General features: G+C 40.9%; 1 protein-coding gene across 1 annotated transcript in view; it reads left to right on the forward strand.

Moving 5' to 3' along the window:
• The window catches only part of LOC308121839 (roundabout homolog 2-like), a gene marked incomplete at both ends in the record, with an annotated part of 78,020 nt that extends 54,250 nt beyond the window's left edge, over window positions 1-23,770 (forward strand). The window contains 16 exons of the mRNA XM_080483365.1: window positions 3,084-3,241; window positions 3,350-3,470; window positions 3,589-3,727; window positions 4,878-4,970; window positions 5,871-6,007; window positions 7,755-7,879; window positions 9,615-9,786; window positions 12,555-12,760; window positions 14,480-14,561; window positions 14,706-14,871; window positions 15,316-15,482; window positions 15,570-15,691; window positions 17,251-17,482; window positions 17,733-17,786; window positions 23,341-23,465; window positions 23,555-23,770. Coding sequence (XP_080339491.1) covers window positions 3,084-3,241; window positions 3,350-3,470; window positions 3,589-3,727; window positions 4,878-4,970; window positions 5,871-6,007; window positions 7,755-7,879; window positions 9,615-9,786; window positions 12,555-12,760; window positions 14,480-14,561; window positions 14,706-14,871; window positions 15,316-15,482; window positions 15,570-15,691; window positions 17,251-17,482; window positions 17,733-17,786; window positions 23,341-23,465; window positions 23,555-23,770 — 2,315 coding nt within the window. The remainder of the gene's footprint in view (window positions 1-3,083; window positions 3,242-3,349; window positions 3,471-3,588; window positions 3,728-4,877; window positions 4,971-5,870; window positions 6,008-7,754; window positions 7,880-9,614; window positions 9,787-12,554; window positions 12,761-14,479; window positions 14,562-14,705; window positions 14,872-15,315; window positions 15,483-15,569; window positions 15,692-17,250; window positions 17,483-17,732; window positions 17,787-23,340; window positions 23,466-23,554) is intronic.
• Window positions 23,771-24,464: the final 694 nt, after the last annotated feature.

The following is a 24,464-nucleotide window of genomic DNA, read 5'->3' on the forward strand; positions in this document are numbered from 1 at the left end:
TACTGTCAGGTTTGGATAAATCACTGCGCCGACAGTGTTCATGTATTTGGACAAAGACCCAACTTCTTTAGCCTTTCAAATTTGCAGAAGCCTATGACTAAAAGATTGTACGTAATAAGTTATTCACTTTCAATTTACACAGACACAATTCATCATGTACACCATCAATCATATTACAGAAAAATAATAAAAATAAATGGCCAAAATTTGCACACGCTATGTTTTGGAGATGTAGAGAAGTGCATCAATTAATTAGAAGTTTTCCAGAAAATGAGACAGTAAATGAAAAGGTCCTGGAAATTATAATGTGGGAGCGAATGATTTCCGAGTAGCGGACAACATGTAATTAGCTTTTTTGTTGTTTTTGTTAGCCTCATGCTTTTAGACAAGTGTCACAATTCTAAACTTGGTTGCTCTGTTTAACTTTTTCTCGAATTGGATTTTCACTTCATCTCAGTGAGTGTTCATGCATATGTGTGTGTCCGTGTGCATTTGGGTTTCACAATCTCTAGAGAGATACTATAGAAGCATCTTCAGCAACGACACGGGGGCAGGAATGCAGTTGTGAGAGTGGACGAGTGCTACGTTTAGGTCGCCAGGCGTACAGTACGACGTGACGGCCAACCAGGCATGCCTGTGCCAAAGTAGTGTCTGCACCCGAGAGTCGTTTACTCCGGCGACTGGATGTGATTGACAGCTGGGCCAAAGGGCTGTTGGCTCCTTCCTGATTTCTTTTTCACTGGAGGTGTCCTGTGGGACTTGGAATTCATGCTACAGTATATCAGCAGAATAGCTTATGGCGGTAATGAGGATGAAAAGCAAACTGAACACCGAGCCAGTTTTATTACAGTCCCCGCTGCTCTGACTTTTACAAACAAGCATTTTTAGTAAAAGATTTAATGATTCTTTAATTTTTCACCGGCAATCCGGGAAATGACATTAAGCAGTTTGGTTTTTGGCATCATCAAAGTTCTTTATTTCATTTCTTTTTCACATTCACGACTGTTGTCACACTGTGTACTTTACTATTTAAAATAGGCCTTCAGCAAGACTTTCCACAAAAACAACATGTCATGAGCTATTAATGCAAAGAGGACGCAATTCATCGCAGGATCCAAATCATTATCTCTATTTTTATCCGTAATTCCACTGATGGCTTACAGTGCAGTCATTCCTGACGCTACTTAAAGCTGAAGCTTTTGAAGAGATATTTGGGATAACAGTTGTGACAGAATTAGGAAGTTTTGAAGCTTTAACCTTTCGACTTAGCCGCAGCTCGCTCATACATCTGTTCGAAATGCACCAGTATGGCTTTAACAGGCGTCTCTTGACAATTCTTGATGTGCTTGTTCCTTTGAACACGCTCAAAATCAAGCGAAGATATCCCTGCCATGGTTAAATTAAAATGCTGACAACTGTGGAAGGATGAAAAAAAAAGAAGAATCTTCATGAACAGAAATATAACAAACAAAAGCTGTGTGCATGCATGATGGGAGAGGAATACATTCTGGCATGCTCTCGCTGTATTTCATATAGCTGTCAGGGTTTGAGGCTGTGTTCGGTAAAGATAGTTGGCATCTTTTCTGCCATAAATTCCTCACAAGAATACTCCGGAAATAAAATCCACACTGCAACCCTGTAAAATCACTGATGTATTTTCAAATATTTTTACCCTTGGACCAAAATGAGACCTTGCACCTGTTCCAATGGCATTTGATAATGCTTCAAAATGCAGTGTCTGATCTTGTCAATATTCCCGGTCACTTGTGCTTTCCTTTTTTTGAATTTATGCATGCAGTTGTACAGACACAAAGAACCAAGGTCTGACCCTGTGGCTGCTGCATAGTACAAGCGCATCTTCAAACTCTCGTCATCCAAGGTTTCATCGAGAGAGAGAGAGTGAGAGAGAGAGAGAGAGAGAGAGAGAGAGAGAGAGAGAGAGAGAGAGAGAGAGAGAGAGAGAATGGAAAAAGAAGAAAGAAGTGGCTTTGCCAAACTGCTGTAGTGAATTAGTAAAATTAGAAGATGTGCGTTTGATAAGAGTGAATTTCATCGCCCACTCACTGTCATCAACCTTGTTTTTACCCGTGTCAAATAAATGTCTGAATTCTTTACTGCCGGGCCTTTGATAATGTAAAATAGATGCTGGCATTTTAAGAGCTCTGAAGAAAAGATGTGTTAGGCTGCAGCTTGGGCTCTTTGCTTCAGATCCTGCCTGTGGAGAAAATGTTTTCCCACATCACAAGCTTCTTATCTTCACTATAGCAGGGATTACATGCAAGGGCTCTTTTACACTTTACACGGACATAAAATATTTTCTATCAACCACAACAACTTTTACTGCCAATACTTCTGCTCAAGAAGCTAAGTTTAAAGGCACTTAGCTAAATTATATAGGATGACCTTATTCCATCGAGTTTCCTTTAGCATACGCTTCCTGTCAGATGATCCACCCACCCAGCCATTTGCATTGTGCCACTAATGTGTGGGTTTGGATAAAAAAAAGAAAACAGTGTGTGTCAGATTTCACTAATGTTTGTGTGAGTAGCTCATTTGTTTTATCCTGTGCGTCTGCTTGGTGCTGTGGGACGCAGCCTCGAGCAAAACTGACAGACGGGCTCTATAGATTCAGCATAGTTTGAATTTTTGATGTTGGATCTTTAACTTACTGTCTCTGCCTCCATGTTGGTGCTGCTTCTAAAGTTTACTCATCTTTCATGTGTCTTTGCACTGCTTTGAGGAATATCTCCCATACACTATTAATCCTATCTGGATTTATACTCTGTTACATTTATCTGCCGAGATCAAGAAGCCCACACTGATGCCCTCGAGGGGCAAGACTGTATTATTGAAGACAGATTGCTGAGGGTCCTGTGAGGCGGTGTTTTTGACAGAATTATCTTTAGACTCCTAAATTAGAATAAGGGCGAAGGAGTTCATTGAGGTTATGACACTTCAGGGTTGAGAGTAACTTTCAGGTTCAGTGCCTGAACCCAAGTCAAATGCTTGATAAAACTTTGCTGGGTCAACAGTAATAACTCGCCCTCCTCTTTTTTTTTTGGTTTGTTTGTTTTGTCTCTCAGTGTTGCGTGATGACTTCAGGCAGAACCCGCAGGACGTGGTGGTGGCAGTTGGGGAGACGGCGAGCTTTGAGTGTCAGGCTCCACGTGGTCATCCCGAGCCCACCACCTTCTGGAGGAAAGATAAGGCTCGTCTTGACCTGAACGATGACAGGATCACGGTGGGTTATTCCCCGCGAGGACTCCCCTTCTTTTAAATCCCAGAACTGTCACCTGGTAAAAGACTTTGCCGCTGCTTCATTGTGACTATGAGCATCTTCCTTCCGCAGGTTCGTGGAGGGAAACTGACAATCTCCAACACCAAGAAAAGCGACGCGGGGATTTATGTGTGTGTGGCGGCCAACATGGTCGGAGAGAGAGAGAGTGAAAAAGCTCAACTCTCAGTATTTGGTGAGATGTCAGCCGATGACTCTTTGAAGACATTTTTTTCACAGTAGCGCATACAGCACTCAGCACTCTGTCGAAAATAGTATTCAACCTCTATATTATGTGTACTGCTCACATCCAGAGAGACCAGTGTTCGTGCAGCGGCCTGTGAACCAGGTGGCCTTAGTGGACGAAATCGTAGAGTTCAGGTGTCAGGTCCTCGGTGACCCCCCGCCTACGCTGCGCTGGAAGAAGGAAGATGTGGATATTCCTCGTGGCAGGTGGGGAGAAAAAAAAAGTGCAAATGTGTGTGCGTGCATTTGTGTGCATGTCTGTATGTGTTAATACAGTTAAATGGTAATGAATAAGTGCTTAAGCAGACCTAATGAGTCCCATTAGAAAAAGAAGATTCAACATATTACTTAGGAGAGGCTTTAATCAGCGTACAAAAAATGATTTCCTAGCTGCAGAGAATCTCATTAGTTCCTGTTTGAATTATTTTGCTTAAAAAAATTTTTTTTTTAAAAAAGGAACATGTGCTTTTGCCAACTTTCAAGTACCACCAATTTAATTCTTTAATTCATCTGTGGCACTTAAAATACTGAAAGACAGATACACCAGAACTGTATACACGGATCATCAATTACATTACGACCATTCAGTTATAAAGTCAATACCAGAAATTATCTCTTTATCAAGCAAACTATTGGAGAGTGAAATATATTAGGCAGGGAAAAAATAAAAAATTATATATATATATATATATATATATATATATATATATATATATATATATATATATATATATAATATGAATGAAAGCTTTGTGATTTAATGCATTGAACCTGCAAGGACAAGTAAAGGAAGCACTAACTTCATCATGTCCAGTCAGCTGGAAAGGTGGTGAATCAATCCAGCGGTCATTTCTGAAGTCAGTTCAGTTTTCAGTGCTTTTGCACTGGATTTCATCATGTTAGGATCCATCGCTGAGATTTAGTCTGCCCATGCAAACACGCATTATGGCCATATGCTAATTGCTTGGATCCCATTAGTGTGCTATTTTTTTGCAAAAGTCATTATCAAGCTGTAATGTGGGTTTTACTGTCTTAATAGTATTCCACACTGATTCATACTGGAAATACCTGTGTTATTGGCATTTGGATGTAGGTTACCGGTTTGTTAACTGTTAATTGCAACGTCAGAGATTGGCAATTTCTATCTATGACTGTCTTTGGTCAGTTAGATTATTACTCATAGGAAAAGTAATATGGGGAGAAAAGAGTGACAGTTGTTACAGGTTATTGCTGTGAAACATATCAGACCGGCAGACTGGAGTATACGGTGATGTACATTCTTTTAACTGTCTCCAAGTCTGGAAGTATGTCTTTCTACTTGTGTCGTGTCCTTAACCTCAGTGCCCCTTGACTTCAGCAACATGTCCTACTTTCAGACCTGCCTCACCTCGCCTCCCTCCTTCCAGTTCTTTCATTCCTTTCGTAAACCCGTCGGCCTCCTGGGAAGTCTGTATCTGGGTCAGAGATGTGTCGTGAATGGAGTCCTCACCACAGTCCGGACAGACTCCTCAAGCCCCCATCGATATTCTGCCCACACCCTTTGAAACATCTATTTCAAATGTGACTTTTTCTCACCCCTTGTGCCATTTCTCTGCCTGACTTGTCTCCCATCGCTGAATCAGTATGGCTGGCTAGACAATTTCACAGGATCTCTCACGCCAAAAGGGACCCTAGAGAGGGAGAGCCCGACTCCTTGCTCTTCCACTCATTCTGTTTGTAGCCCCTCTGAGGCGCTTATCTAAACTCTGGTAGCTGAGACGTCCCCCTCACTCTAACTGCACCACTGCAGCATTCCAGTGTGCTGCACTGGTGGAGACACACTCATGCATGCAACATCTCCATGAATTAGTCATTTTCTCCTGCTCAGCTCATTCATCAAATTCAGTTTGCCAGACTGTGCCACTCCCTTACTCTCAGACTGTTTGTCTAAATCTCTTCCTCTTCTCTTCCTTTCTCTCCGTTTCCTTTTCCTCGCTCACACGCAAACACCCACATGTACACACACGCGCTCATAACATACGATACTGCACAACCAACCCCACAGTGGGAGGCTCGTCTTTATAAATATTGTAACAGTGGAACAGCCAGGGTTCCAGCTGAAAGCACCTTTCATTTTGCAACGCCTTCATCTCAGCATAATTGTTCCCTACCACTGCAGCAATTGCCTCTTTATTCTATCAAAAATGACACAGCCTTTCTGAAGCTTCTGTCAGAAACATCACACGCGCGTTTACACATTCTTGATTTAATTGCTGTGTTAATATTTACTTTGCATTGGCTGCATTTTTCTTCAGAACTTTCATTGATGTGAAATCAACTGCGAGTGATGTGATCTTGCTGTTCCTCTCAGGTACGACATCAGATACGAGAAGGAGGACTTCCTGTTGAGGATTAAAAAAGCCTCAGTCAGCGATCAGGGGACCTTCACTTGCCTTGCAGAGAACCGCGTGGGTAAAGCCGAAGCTTCTGCCTACCTGACTATCAGAGGTGGGTAACTGCTTGTGGACTCGCAAAGCTCATAACCCAACCCTTATTTTTTTATTTTCTTTCTGGTATCTCCCAAAGCAGGCCACAGGACAATCAGCCCTTTATTGCCCACTTTATGAGTATTATTGCCCCCCTGCTGAAAAGGCTGGGCCTGGCCTCAGCTTTCCTTTCATATAGCGGAGCTGATGTAGTTGATTGCTCTGATCTCCAGCCAGGCTCCAGATATGAACAATCTAACCAGCTCTAAGTGAACTTTTATGACCTCTCCTGGGGAGGTTTCAATCTCCATCCAGCCCGCTCACGCCATATTTACACCATAACAGTGGGGGGAAGATGTTTTACAGTTACAGTTGATTTGTGAAAAAAAGAAGAAGAAAAAAACAAATATTGTCTTGCACGTTGTAAACCTGCTTTTTTTTATTCAGTTTAACTGAGAAAACATTGTTCACACCATGTTTGTAAAATGATGGACTTGGTGCCAGCTGATATCACAATGTTACCATGTAAACAATGACATGCTAAATCATCATACATGCTGTACAGTTCTCATGGCATTTATTCATAACTCTCATTTCATATTTTCTACACATTTGAAGACATTTCTTTATCATTCATGTCTATTCCTTAACAAATTTACCTGAGCGTCTTAACTCTTTAATGAGCCAAGTGACCACGTTTACCTTCTTTTTAGTTTTTTTCTGGCAAGATGACGGTCAGAATGCTTATACAATTTTTATATCGTAAAGATGATCACAGTGCTCAACAACAATTATTTTTTCTGTTCATATATATATATGTGTGTGTATGAATACAAACACACACACACTCAGTATTTATGATGATCAATGCTGTTGGAGCTTCTAATTGAGCCGTTATTAAATGTAGATCTAAAGAACAGCTTTTTAATCTACCCAAATGAAGTGTTTGAGATAAATCTGCTCAATGTCAATGGAGGTTTTTGGCATCAGCTTCCCCCTCCTCCTCCGATACTCCCAAGGTATCATTTGCTTGAGGATCATGCCATCACCTTCACCGGTGAATGAGCCTTTACCCTTTCTTGTCCCCGAACATCGTGGATGGAAACCCGACTCCATCTCATTCGTTTCTGATTTCCATTTCTTTCTTTTTCTGTCCCTCTGTTCTACTCCGCTGCTTTCTTTCTCTGCGTGTTGCGTGTTATTCTCACCCACACCATTGTCCTGTCACCAGCTCGCCCTGTCGGTAAGTAAGAGCTGATCCCATTGTGCATGGATTGCTCTTTTTTGTTTTGTTCTTTTTCTGTTTTTATATCACAAACATGCACAGTATGCATGCACTGTTGTGGCATTCCACAAACACGATCATCAAACTAATATTGGACATGCATATCTACATTGCTGTCTACCCCTGACCTCTCCTGGCAGCCTTCTGTAGAAACTTTGGATTTACCACATCACTTCTTTCAAAATGGGGGTTCAGGTACGGTTGATATGCTTCAGTTTGGAAACTAGAGTAGAGATAATAGATATTGAGGCACTCTGTTAGTCAATTAGCTGATATCATTCATTCTGATGTTCTAGCAGCTGGATGAATGGCTTGTGTGACTGGCATAGAAAAGTTCCTTAATGAGACACGGTGCATGAACCCCTCTAGTTTGTAGCTGGGCATTCGGTGTGAATACTTATTTTGCACTGTGTTCCTATAGTAAAACACACCTATGCTTACATGTCAATGTATTGTCGCTTGCTTTTTTTGAATCTCAATTCAGAGGCACCTCAGTTTGTGGTGCGACCTCGCGACCAGATCGTGGCTCAAGGACGGACGGCGACCTTTCCCTGTGAGACCAGGGGCAAACCTCAGCCCACTGTCTTCTGGCAACGAGAAGGTAGTAAGGTGAGGAAACTGATCGCACATGTTTAAGTGTGTGTGAAGGGATGTACACATTCTTTGTTTTCAGGTCCATATACAGACATTAATTTGGCTAAAAGTATCTGAAATTTTTTAAAATGGGGCCACTGATTCAACTAAATGGATCAAACCATGGACCACTGAATGTGCTTCTTGTGCATATACATTTAATGAAGTGGTCATTTATCATTAATCTACATTGGACTGACTTGCCAATTCACTTAGCAAGAGACAATGTCATATGCTGCATTAGAGACATTAGACATAATGAAAGCAGGCTAATGACCTTTCCTGCCCATCCGCTTGTCTGCCTGGGGTGCAGAAATGGACAGTGCTGATGCCTCAATTTCACGACTATGACTGCAGGTTATCACAGCAGGACTATCACTCCAGTGGTAAACTACCATTCAGACTTAGAGAGACACTGACCTACTTTTCTAGCTGAATTGGACATAATTGTAAGAATTCTGCTATTATAGTTGAGGCCAGATTTGAACACAACTTGAATCAGTCTGTGTGGATTTGATGGTATCCAAAGATGTAATATTCAAATGCATGCGATTCAGTTTTTCCTGGTGATATAAATAATTAATTTGAGAAGAAAATTATTTAAAGTTGGTGAAGTCATCTGTCCCTGCAGCATGTAAATTTTACTTGATAGTAAATCTCAAAAATAAGATTTTTAAACCTAGATTCAAAATTATACTCCAAACTCAAGGACTAAAAATAAGTAAATAACTTTTACAACAAGCCAAATGATCTACCATATCGAAAATAACATTTTTAATCGTGCCAAGTCCCAAATAATTAGCAGTGTTCCACTGTGATGTGTCTGTTCCTTGTTTATGCAAATTACACGTTGCTGTTTGGAAGTGACTGAAAATAAGAGAGTAACTGGGAAACAAAAAGTAAACCCCAAAAAATAAACATAACACAAAGTAAGAGGATATATGCATTTTGTAAATAATTCTCCTCTTCAGTATTTCTTCCAACTGCCACATTTTAAGGAACCAGCATTTGTGAGATACGAAGTACCATACTGAAATATGTTGTTTGTTCCCATTAAAAAGCAGGTTAAAGAACCATATGACGCCGTAACAGCCTCTTGGATATGTTTGTCACCTTCCTGCTCAGATACCATTGTAAGACGGTATCTCATTCTTCAACCATTTGTTGGTCACTCTGGCATAAATGTCAGGTGACTCACACCCACATTCCGTTTGGTCGTCTTTGAAAATAACCTTCTCGTGTTGGAGCGGGCGTGGTCACATTGAAAAAAAAATAAAGTCCGGTCCTAGACTGTGACGATACAGAATTGCAAGTGGTTGCACTCAAAAGGCAAATCAGTCCCCTGATTGTCAGTCCCTGGATGTACCAGAAGCTCAAAACAAGTCAATTTGCAATAGCACAATGGGCTTTTTGGCATGGGCAGAGGGGATTAGGCATATTCCCACATCTGCTGCTCATTCCACAAATGCATATTCCTGGCAAATGTATTACTTGTTAAAGAGGAAATGACCATACTTTTTAACAATGTCATTTTGTGTCAAGATGCATCGTTACAACAAAGTAATTATCTAGCAAACACACAATTTGGATGTTGTTTTATGTACTTTAAATCAATTAAAGCCATATGAAAAGGATGTATGAAATAACCTCATACAGTCGAGCGTGGCCACACACTTCATTCATGTTTTCACAACACTCCGGTTCCCTGTAGGACCTCCTGTTCCCCAATCAGCCAACGCAGGGCGACAGCCGTGTGTCCGTGTCTGAGAAGGGAGAGTTGACCATCTCTTCAGTGCAACGCTCGGATGCAGGATATTATATCTGCCAGGCCCTCACTGTGGCAGGCAGCATCATGGCCAAGGCCCAGCTTGAGGTAGCAGACGGTAAGACGGGACGATGCAAAAGCACACACACCCACTCACAATCCTCACAAACTACACTCAAGCATATCCTCATTCATACAGTGTGAAAATCAAACGCACTTCTTGAACTTTCTCTGTTAAAGCACGCTTGCTCAACACTGTTGCAACAGTCTGCTGAAAACATGCATTATGAGTCTTCTCAATATATGTTTGATGTTGGCCCATCATTTATTATGATGCATTACGGTCTTTACAGTCATACAAAACACACTGAATACCGGCATATCAAAGAGCCTTCTTCTGCCCACACTTTTTCCCGCCCAGAAGATGAATCTGTATGTCCTAAAAGCCAGTCGGCCATAATTATTCTTTTCATTTTCACGTTGCTGTGGTAAAGACTGAAAAGACTGGAACTGCGTAAAAATAAAACTGTCTATTTGATGGAGAGACACTTTACACGTTTCTGACAAAGCTTTAATGTCAGCATTAAGTGCTCAGCTGCTGCCAGCTGGGAGCTGTTTATGCCCTTCCCTCCATTTGTTTCTTGGCTTTTTTTTTTCTCCCACATATTATTAAATTAACATCTGTTGGAGTGTTTTTTGGAGAGGAAATGACTCCCGTCCTGTCACTCATTTCCAGATGGATCAATATCAAAATGTGAGGTGTTGGGCTCAAACGATGGGGGGAAAGTGTTTGACTGATGGGTGTAAACAAAGATGGACACAGAGTTGGCATGAAGCCCAGGGGATTTCTTTCTTTGTGTAGGCTGTGTCATTTCTAGCATTACTTGAGACTACAATATCAGTATTGGGGGGAAGGGGGGGGGGTCAAAGCCTTTTGAGGAATCAGATGATTCATTTATAAAATAGGCATTGATGTTCGACTGACAGGTTACATAGATTTCCAATCAGATATATGTCCAACTTTATTTTTTTCCTCTTCATATGTAAAATATGTTTACATCAGAAAAAAAGGTGACTGTTATATAGCTTTGCATGGCACGAAGAAGTGGGTACTTTCCGTTCTAATAATGTTAATTTTGAACAGGCGAAATGGAAAACAAGTTGACATTTTCAATCTGATGTAATTATTTGTTGTGGTATTTGGAGTGATCTGTATTTTTCCAAACTATTTTCTGATTCATTTATTTTTGGGGGTGACATTGTCAGATTCTAGCTTAATTGTGCACAATTGCAATTTTATTTTATTTTTTTCAATTTTCTTTGGTAATAAACTGGAATATCACCTAATTGTCTTGTTTATAATTGGCAAGGAAAGAGAAATTCATCAACACACAAACAACAAGTATAATTTCCACTAATATTGTCACCCAACTGCTGTGGAAGTGGGTGATCACAGTTCTTTTAGTTACATAGTTATATATATATATATATATATATATATATATAAGATGTGTACATGACCCTATATGACTCATGTTTAAAGACTCTCCGGATGCCAGAAGTCTGATCCTGGCTACTGCTGTGATCTTGGATCAAGGAGTAGAAATCAAAAACAGGACTAGGAGAATTATCTTTCAACTGTAGCCTTGAGCAGTGGTGTTTGTGGAAATCTGCTCTGTCGCAGGCATATAAATAGCAACTGTTCTCCCAACAGTAACATTGTATTATTGCCTCTGTCACTAAATCTTGAGTGCATCATTGCATTTGTGCAGAAATACGTCTAATACATCTAAATCAACAAAAAGCAATAAAGTACTTTTGGTTTTCTCCCTTGATCACTTGGGATATGTCTGGCTTTCTCTATAGCAGATGTATTTTTATTTTTTTTATTTAGTTAATGCACTGACCAGTTTTATGTTCAACTGAAAAAAAACTATTTTCCCATGAAAGACTGATTGGCAAGACCTTATATTCTCCACTCAAAATGGTCCAACACATCAGTCAAATCCTGATAAAGGCTTGTCTGCAACACAATATAGCTCATGTTTATTTGCTGGAAATATAGGCAGTTCAGTCTCAGTAATAACTGGCATGCCGCATGAGGTTTTGCTTACTGTACTGTGCGGCTTGTAGTCTTCCTGATTTTATTTTTTCGGCTATTCTGCTCGAATTGCTGTGCTGCTCATTGTGCTGAAGGAAGTGTGATGCGAGATACGGCAGGGGCAGCCTGCTGTAAACACTTGTGTGGAATCGAGACAGACCTGATAACAGTGGAGAGCAGCAAGTGAAGAAATTGGGTGGCGAGGGGTAGTTACAAGGCATAGGGAAATTCAACACTCCAGAAATTACGGTTTCTGAGTGGCTGTTTTCTGGATGATATAACATGCTCTAAAAAGCTTTAAAAAGAGATGTATTGTTGTTCTGCTTGGCATGCTAATTCCAAGTTTAGCTTTTGTGCGTGCTCGCGGGTGGGAGGTGGGCTGCTCAGGGGGAGGAGAGAGGACAGGCATGGTTGTGTTGAGAGGTGTTATAAAGAAGGTATGGTAATTAGCACCACGGGTGAAGCATCGTTAATCCTCACCTAGTAATTAAAGCTCAAAGGTGTGATGCAGTGCCATGAGCACCCTGCCCTACAGTGGAAAAGGCTCACAAAACAGTCACTTTCTCTTACAATAAATCCATCAGATTGAACCCTACCATCTTGGCCCTGCAACCACTTGTGTAATTATTGCAATCACAAATTAACACCTTCTGATAAGGTCATGTTTTTTTTGTTTTTTTTCCCACTTCACAAATCTGGCAACTAGTTAGACCATGACATGAAAATTACAGCTCTCGAAGTGATTTCAAATAACTAACCTATCGTTTCTTGATTGTCCTCCGCAGCCCTGAAGGACCGCCCACCACCTATCATCCGTCAGGGCCCGTCCAATCAAACGCAAGTGCTGGGGGGTTTGTCTCTACTCAGGTGTCAGGCATCAGGGGACCCGGAGCCAACAGTCACCTGGCGAAAGAATGGGGCCAGTCTGCTGGGAAAAGATCCGCGTTTTTCCCTCATGGAGCACGGCAGCCTGCAGATCCAGAGTACCACAGTGGGTATAATAAAGTAGACCATTAGTTCTCAACCGGGGGATTTGAGAATCCTCCTTAGACAATCTGCACAATATAGAACAGATCTGCAACAAGGCATTCGCTTTCATATGAATTTGAGATTGGGTGTGTCTGGCAGGATTTGGCTTCCCTTTTGTGTTTTTAAATTTTTTTATTTTTTTTAAAGATGTCGAGTATGATCGTAAAAATGTAATTATCTTTACAAAATACCAAACAAAATACAAAGAATTATCTTTATTTGAGAAAGTCATGCTTCAACTTTATTTTATTTTTTTTGTTCTTGGAGCTTTGGAAAATTTTAATGTCCCGCTTCTTGTTGTTCACATGACCACAACAAATAACCAACAAAGAGCAGTTGACAAAAAAAGCAATTGAAAATGCCAAGGAGCATAGAAGTCAAAACTTCCTATTTACATTTGAATTCACCATTTGCAACAAAAAACGATTTTTACTTTCAGCGGGCGAGCACCATTTCTTCTTATAATGAGCAGTCACAGCTCATTATCATTTAAAGGTACAGACGCAGAAAAAGGCTGTTCTCAGTAGAGCTCAATGAGGCACTTTTAGACTGGCTGAAATTTAGGACCAAGGCTGGTTTTGGTGCAATAAACTTTGAATACAGTGTTGTTGGGCCTTTAGGTTTTTCACATTTCACATAGTACAAAGTTGCACATTAAAGTGCTACAGTGAAAGGAGTATTTTTGAATCTGAATTGTCAATGAACAACGTGTACCCAGATTACAGCACAAAAACCCAAACAAACACACATCTGATGTTTTCTGTGTTTGTACAGCACATCTTGTCTTGCATGCGAAAGAGGAAAGCAGAATTCTCTCATCTGCCAGATGATGTCAGCTGAATGTAATTCAAATAGACAAGTGCAGTCAGGTTGCTTCTAAAAGATGAATAGCGAGTATTGATTTTTATAAGTCGTTAAATGTTGCTATTTAGTTTGAATCTCTGAGGCAGCAGTTGTTAGACTCAAGGACTCAAGGACAGGAACTGGTAAGAGGAGTCTAAAGGGGGTAATATAACGGAGCGTCTGCAATATACAGCGTCCTGTGACGGTGTCAAAGTGCTTTTCCTATGTCACTCCTCTACTTTCCCTCAAGAGGTAGCACAGTCGTCAGTGGTTCCAAAGGCTTTGCCAATATAAAATAGCTTGTCATATGTACTATTTCCTGTGTCAGCACTGGTGATGATAATGTTGATGACTCTTGGAATGGTGGGTGACTCTTATTGGAGGAAATCAATTAAGAAAATTAATGTAAGCTTTTAAAAGAGGGGGTGTGTCATTTTTTTTTTCATTGCCCTGTGTTATAGTTTCCTCTCATCCACTCTCTGGCTTTTCTCGAGCCAAAAGCAGGCCAGTGGAGGTTAATGCATTTTTACTGTACTACCAGCTCCAAACCTCTTCAAAAGCCCAGAGTGACGTAAGCGCTTGTAGAAACCAACTGGGATCACAGTTACAAAGACTTGAGGATTGACTTAAACGCAGCGATTGAGCACAGGCTGAAAGCCGTTTTATTTTTATGTGGATCAGCAGACAATCTTTGTGGGTCAGTTTAATAGACATGAGTCCTCTAAATCTTTCATCATTTGTGCTGAGGTTGTTGTCACAGCTCTTAGATAGACCATGCTGCACATTAAACCAATCTTGACTGCACCTGAATCATAATATGACGTTCTGTATTTCATAGCTGTCGGACTCGGGGTTGTACACCTGCGTTGCGACCAGCTCCAGTGGAGAGACGTCATGGAGTGCCTACTTGGATGTCAGAGGTCTGGCTCATTGGCAACAATCCACATGAAACATTAACACAGTTTCATGCATATCAAGCGGAAAAGTCCTTGATGTTCGTTCAGTCTCAAGGGTATTAATTTTGTCTCTCTCTCTCGCTCTCTCTGTCTCTCTCTCCTCCTCAGACTCCACTGACCTCATGGACTTCATCTCTCACAATGCGACCGCCCTCCCAGGGCCTCCCTCCAAGCCAGAGGTCACTGATGTTACCAAGAGCAGTATCTCGTTGTCATGGGAACCAGGGCCAGAGGCGGGCTCCCCAGTGTCCTCCTATGTCATCGAGGCTTTTGGGTACGTCTGTTGACCTACGGCCCCGAGCAACATTTAGTGACCCCGAACTTTCATGGCAATAACAGATGTGGGTGTTTCTGTGGTTATTGAAGCAGGCGTGGGCAGTTTCAAGAATGAACTTGATGCTTGATGGTCTTTCTTATGGAGTGTAAATCATTTGCACATGTAAATTATTGTGCAAATCAATGAAAATTGAAGCAGAATTTGATTGACGTAAACTTTAGTTTTGCTTCTTTGTATTTTTTTCCCTCCCTTTGTCTCCTGATTGTTCAAGTAATTGCTCTTTTTGATGATGACAGGAAATATTTAAAAAAAGATCTCACTCACAGTTCTGTCATGTTGTCATTTTATTACACATCATTTTGACTCTGTATTTCTTGCAATACGTTTACTTGTCCCTGTAAAGCATCTTTAATAACTAATTTCGTTTCTTCCTTTTTACAGCCAATCAGTGAGTAACAGTTGGCAGACAGTCGCTGACCACGTGAAGACCACTGAGTTCGCGGTGAAGGACCTCCGTCCCAATACTGTTTACCTGTTTATCATTAGGGCAGTCAATGCTCAAGGGCTTGGGGACCCAAGCCCGATGTCTGAGCCTGTCCGCACTCAAGGTACAGAAACAAGAATGGATTGCAAAGGATTTTCAGTGATAAGCATCACTACTGTAGGCTAAATGCCTGTATTTCTTCCCACCTCAGACATTAGTCCCACAGCCCAGGGAGTGGACCACCGCCGTGTGCAGAAAGAGCTGGGGGATGTGGTGGTCAACATGCATAATCCTGTCGTTCTCAGCTCCACTTCAGTGCAGGTCACATGGACTGTGAGTACTTACAACATTTTAAAAATGTATTATACAGTAGTTTTTTTTTTTTTTTTCAGTTTTTTGTTTTTTTTTCTTGTGTGGCTAAGCTTGTTTGAGAACTTTCTACTTGGCATGTCACAGTGTTGGGGATTAGTTGGCACACACACACACACAGGAAGTACGATGGGATGGATGCACATTTGCAGTGTGAACAGCTGCCGCTATATCAATTCAGATTGGTCTGAGGTGATGCAGGAATCAAGACTAATGTTCCTGTTCGGGACAAATACATCACCATTAGGTGCTACATGTGTCACTTCTGGAAGCAGTTTGCAGTCAGTGCTTTATTTGGGAAATGTTTCTGTTTGTTGGCAAGGAGTCCCAACTGCCTGCTGCTGTAGGTTAATAACACATCCAGGATGGGCTTATGCCATTCTGCTATTTCCTGCTTGTCAGTATGACTAGCAGGTACTGTAATGTAGCTTTTAGACGGATACAGTGGCAGAATAAACTGTGTCGATGCGAATGGGTCCGCAGATGTTTTTTTGACCCGGTTCCATTTGTGGAAAGAGCGTCTCGTTCATTACCCTCGAAAAGTTTCTGCATTAATGTGGTTTATGGGCCGTGGGTACCTTTGAAATCGTTTTCAAAAAGTCTTTGTTGCCCTGTGAGTGTCCTGTGGGAACAATTTACATTTCCCCATTTTGAGTTTTGGATTCCAGTCAGCTTTAATTGGACAATCTGTTGTTCAATGAGAGGACAGCAACTGCTTTCCCTGTTTGCTTGCCTCATTCCACACTTTATATCATACACACATCTAATCCCTGTTCGTATTATACGGAACCTATAGTCACAAATGGCTAAAAACAACAAAAATAACTCTATTTATTATAGGCCATGTTCTCTCAAGAAATAAACATACAAATATATTGACTGAATTGAAATAATTCTGAAATACAGACATGCAGTCACTATTCAAACCACAATGAGTGATTTTATTTGTTTTTAATCTATCGACTCAGACAACAAGGAACTAGTATTTCACAAGACTTTTAGACACATATTGTTGAGAAGATACAGAAAATGTATACAGAGAGAGCAAGAGAGGAAAATGACAACAGTAAAACCTTTCCTGAATCATTTTGACAAGTCTGATGATGAAGAGGCTGCTTCAACTTCAGTTTGTAAAAGCACTTTCTTGCTTCTACTCCTGTTAGAATGCTTTCACTATTTATTTAAAAAACAAAATTACTTCTCTTCTGAATCGGACCAGTATAAATAAAAAAATAAAAAGAAAAGGTATTTTGATCCAAATTTTGAGCTCTGACAAAGCAGAAGGTCTCTGACTCAGAGCTTCTGTGCAGACTCGGAGAACACGTTACAAGTCCCTTCCCGGGGGTTTCCGTTTGTCTGCTGCTAATTAAACTGTATGACTAACTAAGCATGCATTGTCACTGACGGAGGACACAAGCTGAATGCTGATCCATTGCAGGTACACAGATGCTTGAAGCCTCCCACATCATCTGCACGCAGTCACCGTCATTTTCCTTCTCCCGTTTCTTCCCCTCTGCTCCCAGGTGGAGAATCCATCCCAGTTCATTCAGGGCTACCGTGTTCTTTACCGGCAAACTTCAGGGCTGCCCTCCCCGGGACCTTGGCAGATACAAGACCTGAAGGTTGCATCAGAAAGAGACCTCACACTCTTGGATTTAAAGAAAGGCATTGTCTACGAGATTAAAGTGAGGCCATACTTCAATGAGTTCCAGGGTGCAGACAGTGAATCCATGACTGCACGCACCATGGAAGAAGGTAAGCAACTAATAAAACCACATTGCCAACATAAAAAAAATCATCATGCCTGCCCACTTAATGTTGAAAAGAAGGCAAGATTACTTATGCATGAGCAGACGCTCTTGTGTAAATGTTTCTACCTACTTTTATATTTAGTTGCCGCTAGTAATGGCTTCATGGCTAGATGGTAATGGATAATGGCATTTCAAGTACACCCTCCCACACGCGCATACTGCTGCAGTGCCATGTCCCCCGTGTGTGAAAACAGGTCTCCCAGACAGCGCAGTGGGGTTCTATGACAACCCCGGGCCTCTGTGGGCTGGTGGGCAGGAGGGGGGAGGGCAGAAACTGTCTCCTTTGACATAAGCGCAACTCTTTCTCTGCTCCTCTGTGGACCCCTGCTGCCATGTTTCTGTCCGGACATGCATGATATGACCCCTCTTTACTCACACATGCATACGCACACCAATTTTCATAGGCAACAACACACCGGAGGTGTCTCTCTCTCTGTTCTGTGATTGTGCAAAAAATGTATTAATCAAACACAGATTATTCATATGTTGACTGTCTCTCTCTCTTATTTTTTTATGTATGTATGGCAAACATGATCAAATGTGACACCATTTCGATTTATGTACCTATTTATTTATTTGATGGTTCCTTTCTTCGTATTATTATTATTATTATTATTATTATTATTATTATTATTATTATTATTATTATTATTATTATTATTATTATCTTTTTTAAGTTTCTGAAAGTTTAAGAGTATGTGACTGAAAAAGAAAAGAAAAGAAAAGAAAAGAACATCACAGGATGCAGACACACTGACTGGAGATGTGGTAGAATATAATTAGTTTATGCTTCTTTCTACCCCTTTTTGGGCATGCTAACTTTTAATTGTCATTTTATTCATTGCACTTTTGTTTTACTTTGTTTGGAATAAAGTAGAACAAACGATTACTTTAATAGCTTTGAATTGTGTACATTAATCATACAAGTTCTTCCTTGACTTTGTGATCTGTAGTCTGTTGGGCTCAAAGCCAATAGCTTGAGCTTTATTCATTTTTTTATTTTGAATTTTTTTTATCATTATTTATTTTACCTTAGAATAGAAATAAATGTAAACCATGACCAGACTCAATTGGCTCATGTGGAAGATAAAACTTAACGTTACTGTTGTTCATACTCTCTGTAGTCGATCTCTTAAGCTGCTCTCCTCTGCGTGAACAAAGGTTTATCATTATGTATTTCCGCCTCTGCATCACTGCTCGAACTTGCGCTGAGATCAAGTCATCCTGACGCCATTAATGCTTAAAAGAAAATGTTCGCCCAGAGCGTCTTTGTTTGATGATGAGAGTATCACAGCATTGCATCTTCCTGGCCAGCAAGAGAAAAAGGACGCACTCGGAGCTGGGGATAAAGTTAGTGGAGGACGGGAAGCTCACCTCACTGGAGCCCAATTAAAATGGCCACACAGGATCGGTGTAGGTCTTTGCAGACCGGTGAACATGCTCTCGTTACTTGGGATCCAAGAAATGAAGCATCATGGTACTGGAAAAAAAATTGGCTTGATGTAGCGATTCTCCAGAGCCAGGGAATGTGCTCCTCCAAAGAAAAAGAAAAAAAACACTTGTTATCTATCAAAGGCAGATTGGGAATGTGCCGCTGCCTTTGTGAAGCCCCTTCAGAGGGTTTCTTCGGGGGTGATAGATGTCAAAGCATCTACTGCTTAGGGGAAACATTGTGTATTAAAACTAATGATCCTTACAATCCCTCAGTGACGGTGGCTGGTCAGAGGTTAGAGGTGCTGTCACTGTCATTTGTAGGATCCTCGGGCTCTCCCCTTTGACTGATGGCAAATCAGAGGAAGCGATGTGGTGTGGCGATGAAACCTAAGGTGTCTCATCGCAAGAAGATCGCAAGATCATCAGAGTTAGTTCTCGTTTCATAACTTTTCACAACTTGCCTGAAATCAAAACTTAAATATTGAAGAGACAGTTCGGGGAACAGCAGTTCAAGTGGAAAAGAATTGCAGGCCCTCTTAAATTTAGAGTTGTATCTTTAATTTAGCTGCGAAGCCCTAATGTTTAATACTCCAGTGATTTCAAGAATATTAGCAATTCACAGAGTGACACCTGAATTACTGTCTACAAGAACAGGCTTGTTACTGGAACAGTTTATTTTTCCGCCGCAATTGCTGAAATAACTTAATGAGTCTTGTGCACAATAATTAATAGTTACTCTCCAGCATACGATGCATTACAACAAAGAAACCTCAGTAGACTGTGACTGTCTCTGGCCCAGCTTCGAATACCAATCCAATCAGGTCCTGTCGATGCAGACATGAAATACTGCACCGAGAACAAGTTCAGATGCCTTCCATGTCGGATTTGAAAGTCAGATGCACGCTGAGCGAAATGCAGCGCTGAAAACATATTTGGCACGGCAGCTGACAACGTTTCTAATGTGCAGCTGGCAACATAGCTGCTGGTTTAATAGACACTTCGCTTGTCAAACTGGGGAAGTTAAGCTAAATGAACCTAATAAACTTAGATGAAGTTAAATTAACTCAAAGTACAAATTTCATTAACCTCAGGATGTTAAATATGAATCAGCTATCGAGACAGAGGAACAAACACTTCACGCTTTGCATCCAAGGTGTCTGATAATGAAGACATTGATCAGTCAACGTGAAAATCTCACAGCAGCAGCTCGTGCCAAGATGACCTGTATTTGTGTCCTTTTAACTTAATCTAAAGAGTCCAACTTTAGATTTAATCCGCTGTGACATTTTAAGAGCTATTTTCCACTCTGTGTAGGCATTCATACCTAGTTAAAGTAAGCTTTAAACAATGAATTGAGCTACAATTGTTATTTCTACCGATGTGGGCATTTCTGATTCGACTAGTTAGCTTTATCGCACATTGCACACAGACGTGTTGACATAGAAATGTTTGCGAATGCTCGCGCTGATTAGCATAATTTATGCAAGCATTTGCATAACAGGTTATGTTTACCTCCCTGCATCCTGTATAGCAGAGCATTAAGCCGCTTAAGTGCCTTTTGTTTAATTGCACAGCTGTGAGTAAAAGGTGAAATATTCCCTCATACATCAGAAACATTAATTGCTTTAATTTACTCTTTGGCCACAGTCTTCATCAGTCCTAATGTAAGTATTAGTCATAATAATAAGAATGTAATCTTTGACCTTTTCTCCTGCGCTGACCATTTAGAGCGATGTAACTCTTGAGTCATTACTGGTATTGTAGCCATTACTCGTCCTCGGGGATTGTTTTGGTACGTACGGAAAATGCACGAGTACACTTAATGGTTCCTGTCTTCTGCTAATGCAAACATCTGACTGGCTGAGAAGGCTCCATCTGTTTGCTGAAACAGCACCCCTGAAGTAACATCTGGAGAAGTGGGGGTTTCTTGCATGACGGTCCACACTCACCAGCTAATTGGAAATATATACAGATTTGAGTTAAAGCCTCTACCGGGTATGATTGTAGAGCCGCATGAAATTAAAAACATATTTTTGTGGCCAATGTCCCCACGTTGCTTTTATTGCTTGTGCAAGTTCTCACTGCTCACTGCACTCTTGAGGAAAGCATAATATTGCAAATTGGGATATGAGATTTTACCTGGCATTTGTAGGATTTCAGTATGCACCGTATCCCTCGTGGAAAGCTCGACTATTATTCCTTTTGTCTGTGCCGGTGCAAAAGCACAACATCTGGATTTTGCAGCTCACTGACTGAACATCTGTGTACGTATTTGTACTTTTGAGAAATCAAATTTGAGGAACAAATAAAATGGATAAACAAAATGTTCCTGGCTGAGGGTTTCATGAACCTCGAAACAGCGGCGGAAATCTGTCTTCTCTGCGACATTTTCGTTTGAATGTTTGCTTTTCCCTCAACAGATTTTTGATCATGGTCTGATTTGAGAAAATTTGGTTTGTTGGGCACAGTGTACTTCTTTCTGCCTACATTTTTACCAGATTTACTTTTGATTTTCTGAATGGAGCATTGTCAAAAAAGGAGTAATACATGAGCGCTTCTGCCAATTTTTCCAAAGTAAACGCAAGTTAGTGAATATTAGTGTGTTTTTGAATCTTACAAATGTGTGATCTGATGGTGAATCTTGTCTATGAATGGATACTGAGAAAGTCCTGTACCACTGTAATAACTAGTATATGGGGACAAAACTGTATTTATCTGCCTTCTGGCTGCTTTATGGTAATCAAATTATTCAACGCAAACAGAGTACGAGTTATGGTTATCAAAAGCACGCCTGCTAATTCCTGTCAGAAGTTAGAGCGTTAAGCAAGAACTAATAAGTTATGTGTGCGCCTTCTTATTAATTCATCATTAATCCATCCCATCGGTGTTAGATAATATATTGGGTTTTATACTTGGCTGGCTTGACTTTAAATAAATAATTTGCTGAACAGTGCATCATCTTAGTTTGTGGACAGTACATCTGTGATCATCTGTAATTGCTTCCGAAAGTCGGGATCATTCGAACTAGTTTGAATGGATTCAGTTGACGTAATGAAAACTAAATGACATTTCAGTGCTTGATTTAATTTATTTGTACTGCCAGACTGTTTAAAGACTTGTTCTACAAGCCACATCTTACAGGGAGATCTGTCCAGCCTATGGGGGGAAAAAAATATTGTTTTGCTTTATTTTACAATGTGAATCAGCTGAGCTTCCCAGATGTCAGGAGACTGGGAGAGGTCAGTGTCGGGCATGGGCACAGATGCTTCCAGCCATTCTTCTGTTGTAGCATTTCAGCATTTGATCACAACATGCACTGTATATTTTGCTTTGTGTTGTCTCTGCACTTGTATGCGCTCCTCGTAGCCCATTTGCAGAACTAAGCCCATCTGGAGAATTTAACTCGCAGTACCCATGTTCCTCGCTGGCCCAGACAATGGCCCACCTGCTTTGGTTTCTCTGCACAGCTTTGGAAATTCAATGCGTTGCTTATATGGTCACACTGCGGTTAGCATTATTATTTTGCAGCTCCTTAATTGGGTTCAGAGTAGTTATTTCATCCACTCAGTCAGAACGTAATGATAGTTTTAATGGGAATCGTGAGAAACTATGTGCCCAGAGCTCGTCTATTCAGAGAGGGATGATGATTTGCTCAGTTGCATAGACATTGGTTTCGGCCTCCCGCAGCCTGCAGTGTCTTTAAATCTTTGATCTGTCCCGTGCAGGTTATCAGGCCTGTTTGGTACATTTTAAAAAACGACCTATTAAAGAGTGGAGCAGGAATTTGGCACCCTAAGGCGCCACATTTCTGGTGACAAACCATTGCAAAAGCCCTCATTATAGGACATGGTGGCTGAATATTCTCATTCCTATAAAGATATGCAAAATTGAATGTGGCTACTTTGGAAGCATTTACACGTTTTCATAATGGCGCTAATCCATGATGAAAGTCCTATTAGCTTTTGGGTTCTGCCACTTTTTTTCTTGGCGGGTGAGTTTCTGCTCTTATCCGAATTTTCTGATCTGCATGAAATGGTCATTTTCGGGGGGGGTTTTATGCCTCAAATGGACCTCAAATGTAAAGTACTGGAATCTGAAACTTGGTGTTTGTTTGAATGTTTTATCTCAGTGCATCCTGGCTATCTGAAATAATTTAGAAAAAAAAATTGAGATGAAAGGCTCCAGCAACCATCTGCTGTTTTTGTTTGGAGAAAACATCACAGCAAGCGAAGACAAATCCCTTTTTTTTGACAACATAGAAAAACAGTCACTTCCCTTTTTAAATACAAACATCATTCCCACTCATTTATTTCTTTTTTCTTTTGTCATGAATATTCTTCAATCTCTTGTACTCTCTTGACCCATCAGCACCCGGAGCGCCTCCACAGCAAGTGACAGTGTTGACAGTGGGAAACCACAATAGCACATCCATCAGTGTGTCGTGGGACCCCCCTCCCTCCGACCAACAGAACGGCATCATCCAGGAGTACAAGGTACGCTCAACCTCCTCCAGACTGAATATTTCAGGCGTGTACATTATGAATTTACACCGAGTTCTGTCTGCACTGTCCGTGTCTGTCAGATCTGGTGTTTGGCCAACGAAACCCGCTTTCACGTCAATAAGTCTGTGGATGCAACCATCCGTTCAGTGGTAGTCGGGGGTCTACAGAACGGAGTGCAGTACCACGTGGAGGTGGCTGCAAGCACCAGCGCCGGGGTGGGGGTCAAGAGCAAACCCCAGCTCATCATCTTGGGTAATCCACTCTCACACACACGGACCAAACCTGGAGTCAAATAAAATGACCTCATAATGGGGGACCCGGGGTCTCGATTACAGACTGGGGGTCTGAAGAAAGAAAAAAAAAAGATTTATCAATTTATCACGCTTGAAGAAAGAAGATTGCGCTTTACAACTCACGACGTCCATAAAGAAATCAATAGCGGTTCATTAAGTGTAGTGTCTGGTAACACTGTGCCAAGTACTGTTAGCCATATCAACAATCCTTTTCAATATGTGGGCAGCTGGCGCTAACAAAGTAGACAGTGTTTTTGTTAGAGCTTATCAGTCTATTGCATCTTATGAAATGGCTAAAGGATGCCCAGAGTATATAAGCCACGAATCAATATGGGAGCCCTGGCCAGATGCTCTTCATCTATGACTTTTGACTGATATATAATAACACCCTTAACGCAGAGAGAAAGGGAAACAGGCCTGTAGTCTGAAGCTTAATGATGGGGGGGTGGTTCCTGCTGGAGACTGTGAATCTAATTTCACAGCACAGTAGCTGCAACAGAAAATCAAACTCTGTCAGAGCTGCTCTGTCAATCTCGTGTCTTGCAGCTCAAGTTGATAAGTGCACTGCTGAATTGATTAACTTTATATTGGATGCACTGATGCTTTTTTTTATTTGTTTTTTTTTCTTTTCTTTTCTTTTTTTTTTTACTCAGTGGGGGTTTTTTTCCGCCTTGTAGTCATGGTCTCATATTTTGGC

The sequence above is a fragment of the Lipophrys pholis genome (assembly GCF_963383615.2).
Source record: "Lipophrys pholis genome assembly, chromosome: 16".
Taxonomy (NCBI): domain Eukaryota; kingdom Metazoa; phylum Chordata; class Actinopteri; order Blenniiformes; family Blenniidae; genus Lipophrys; species Lipophrys pholis.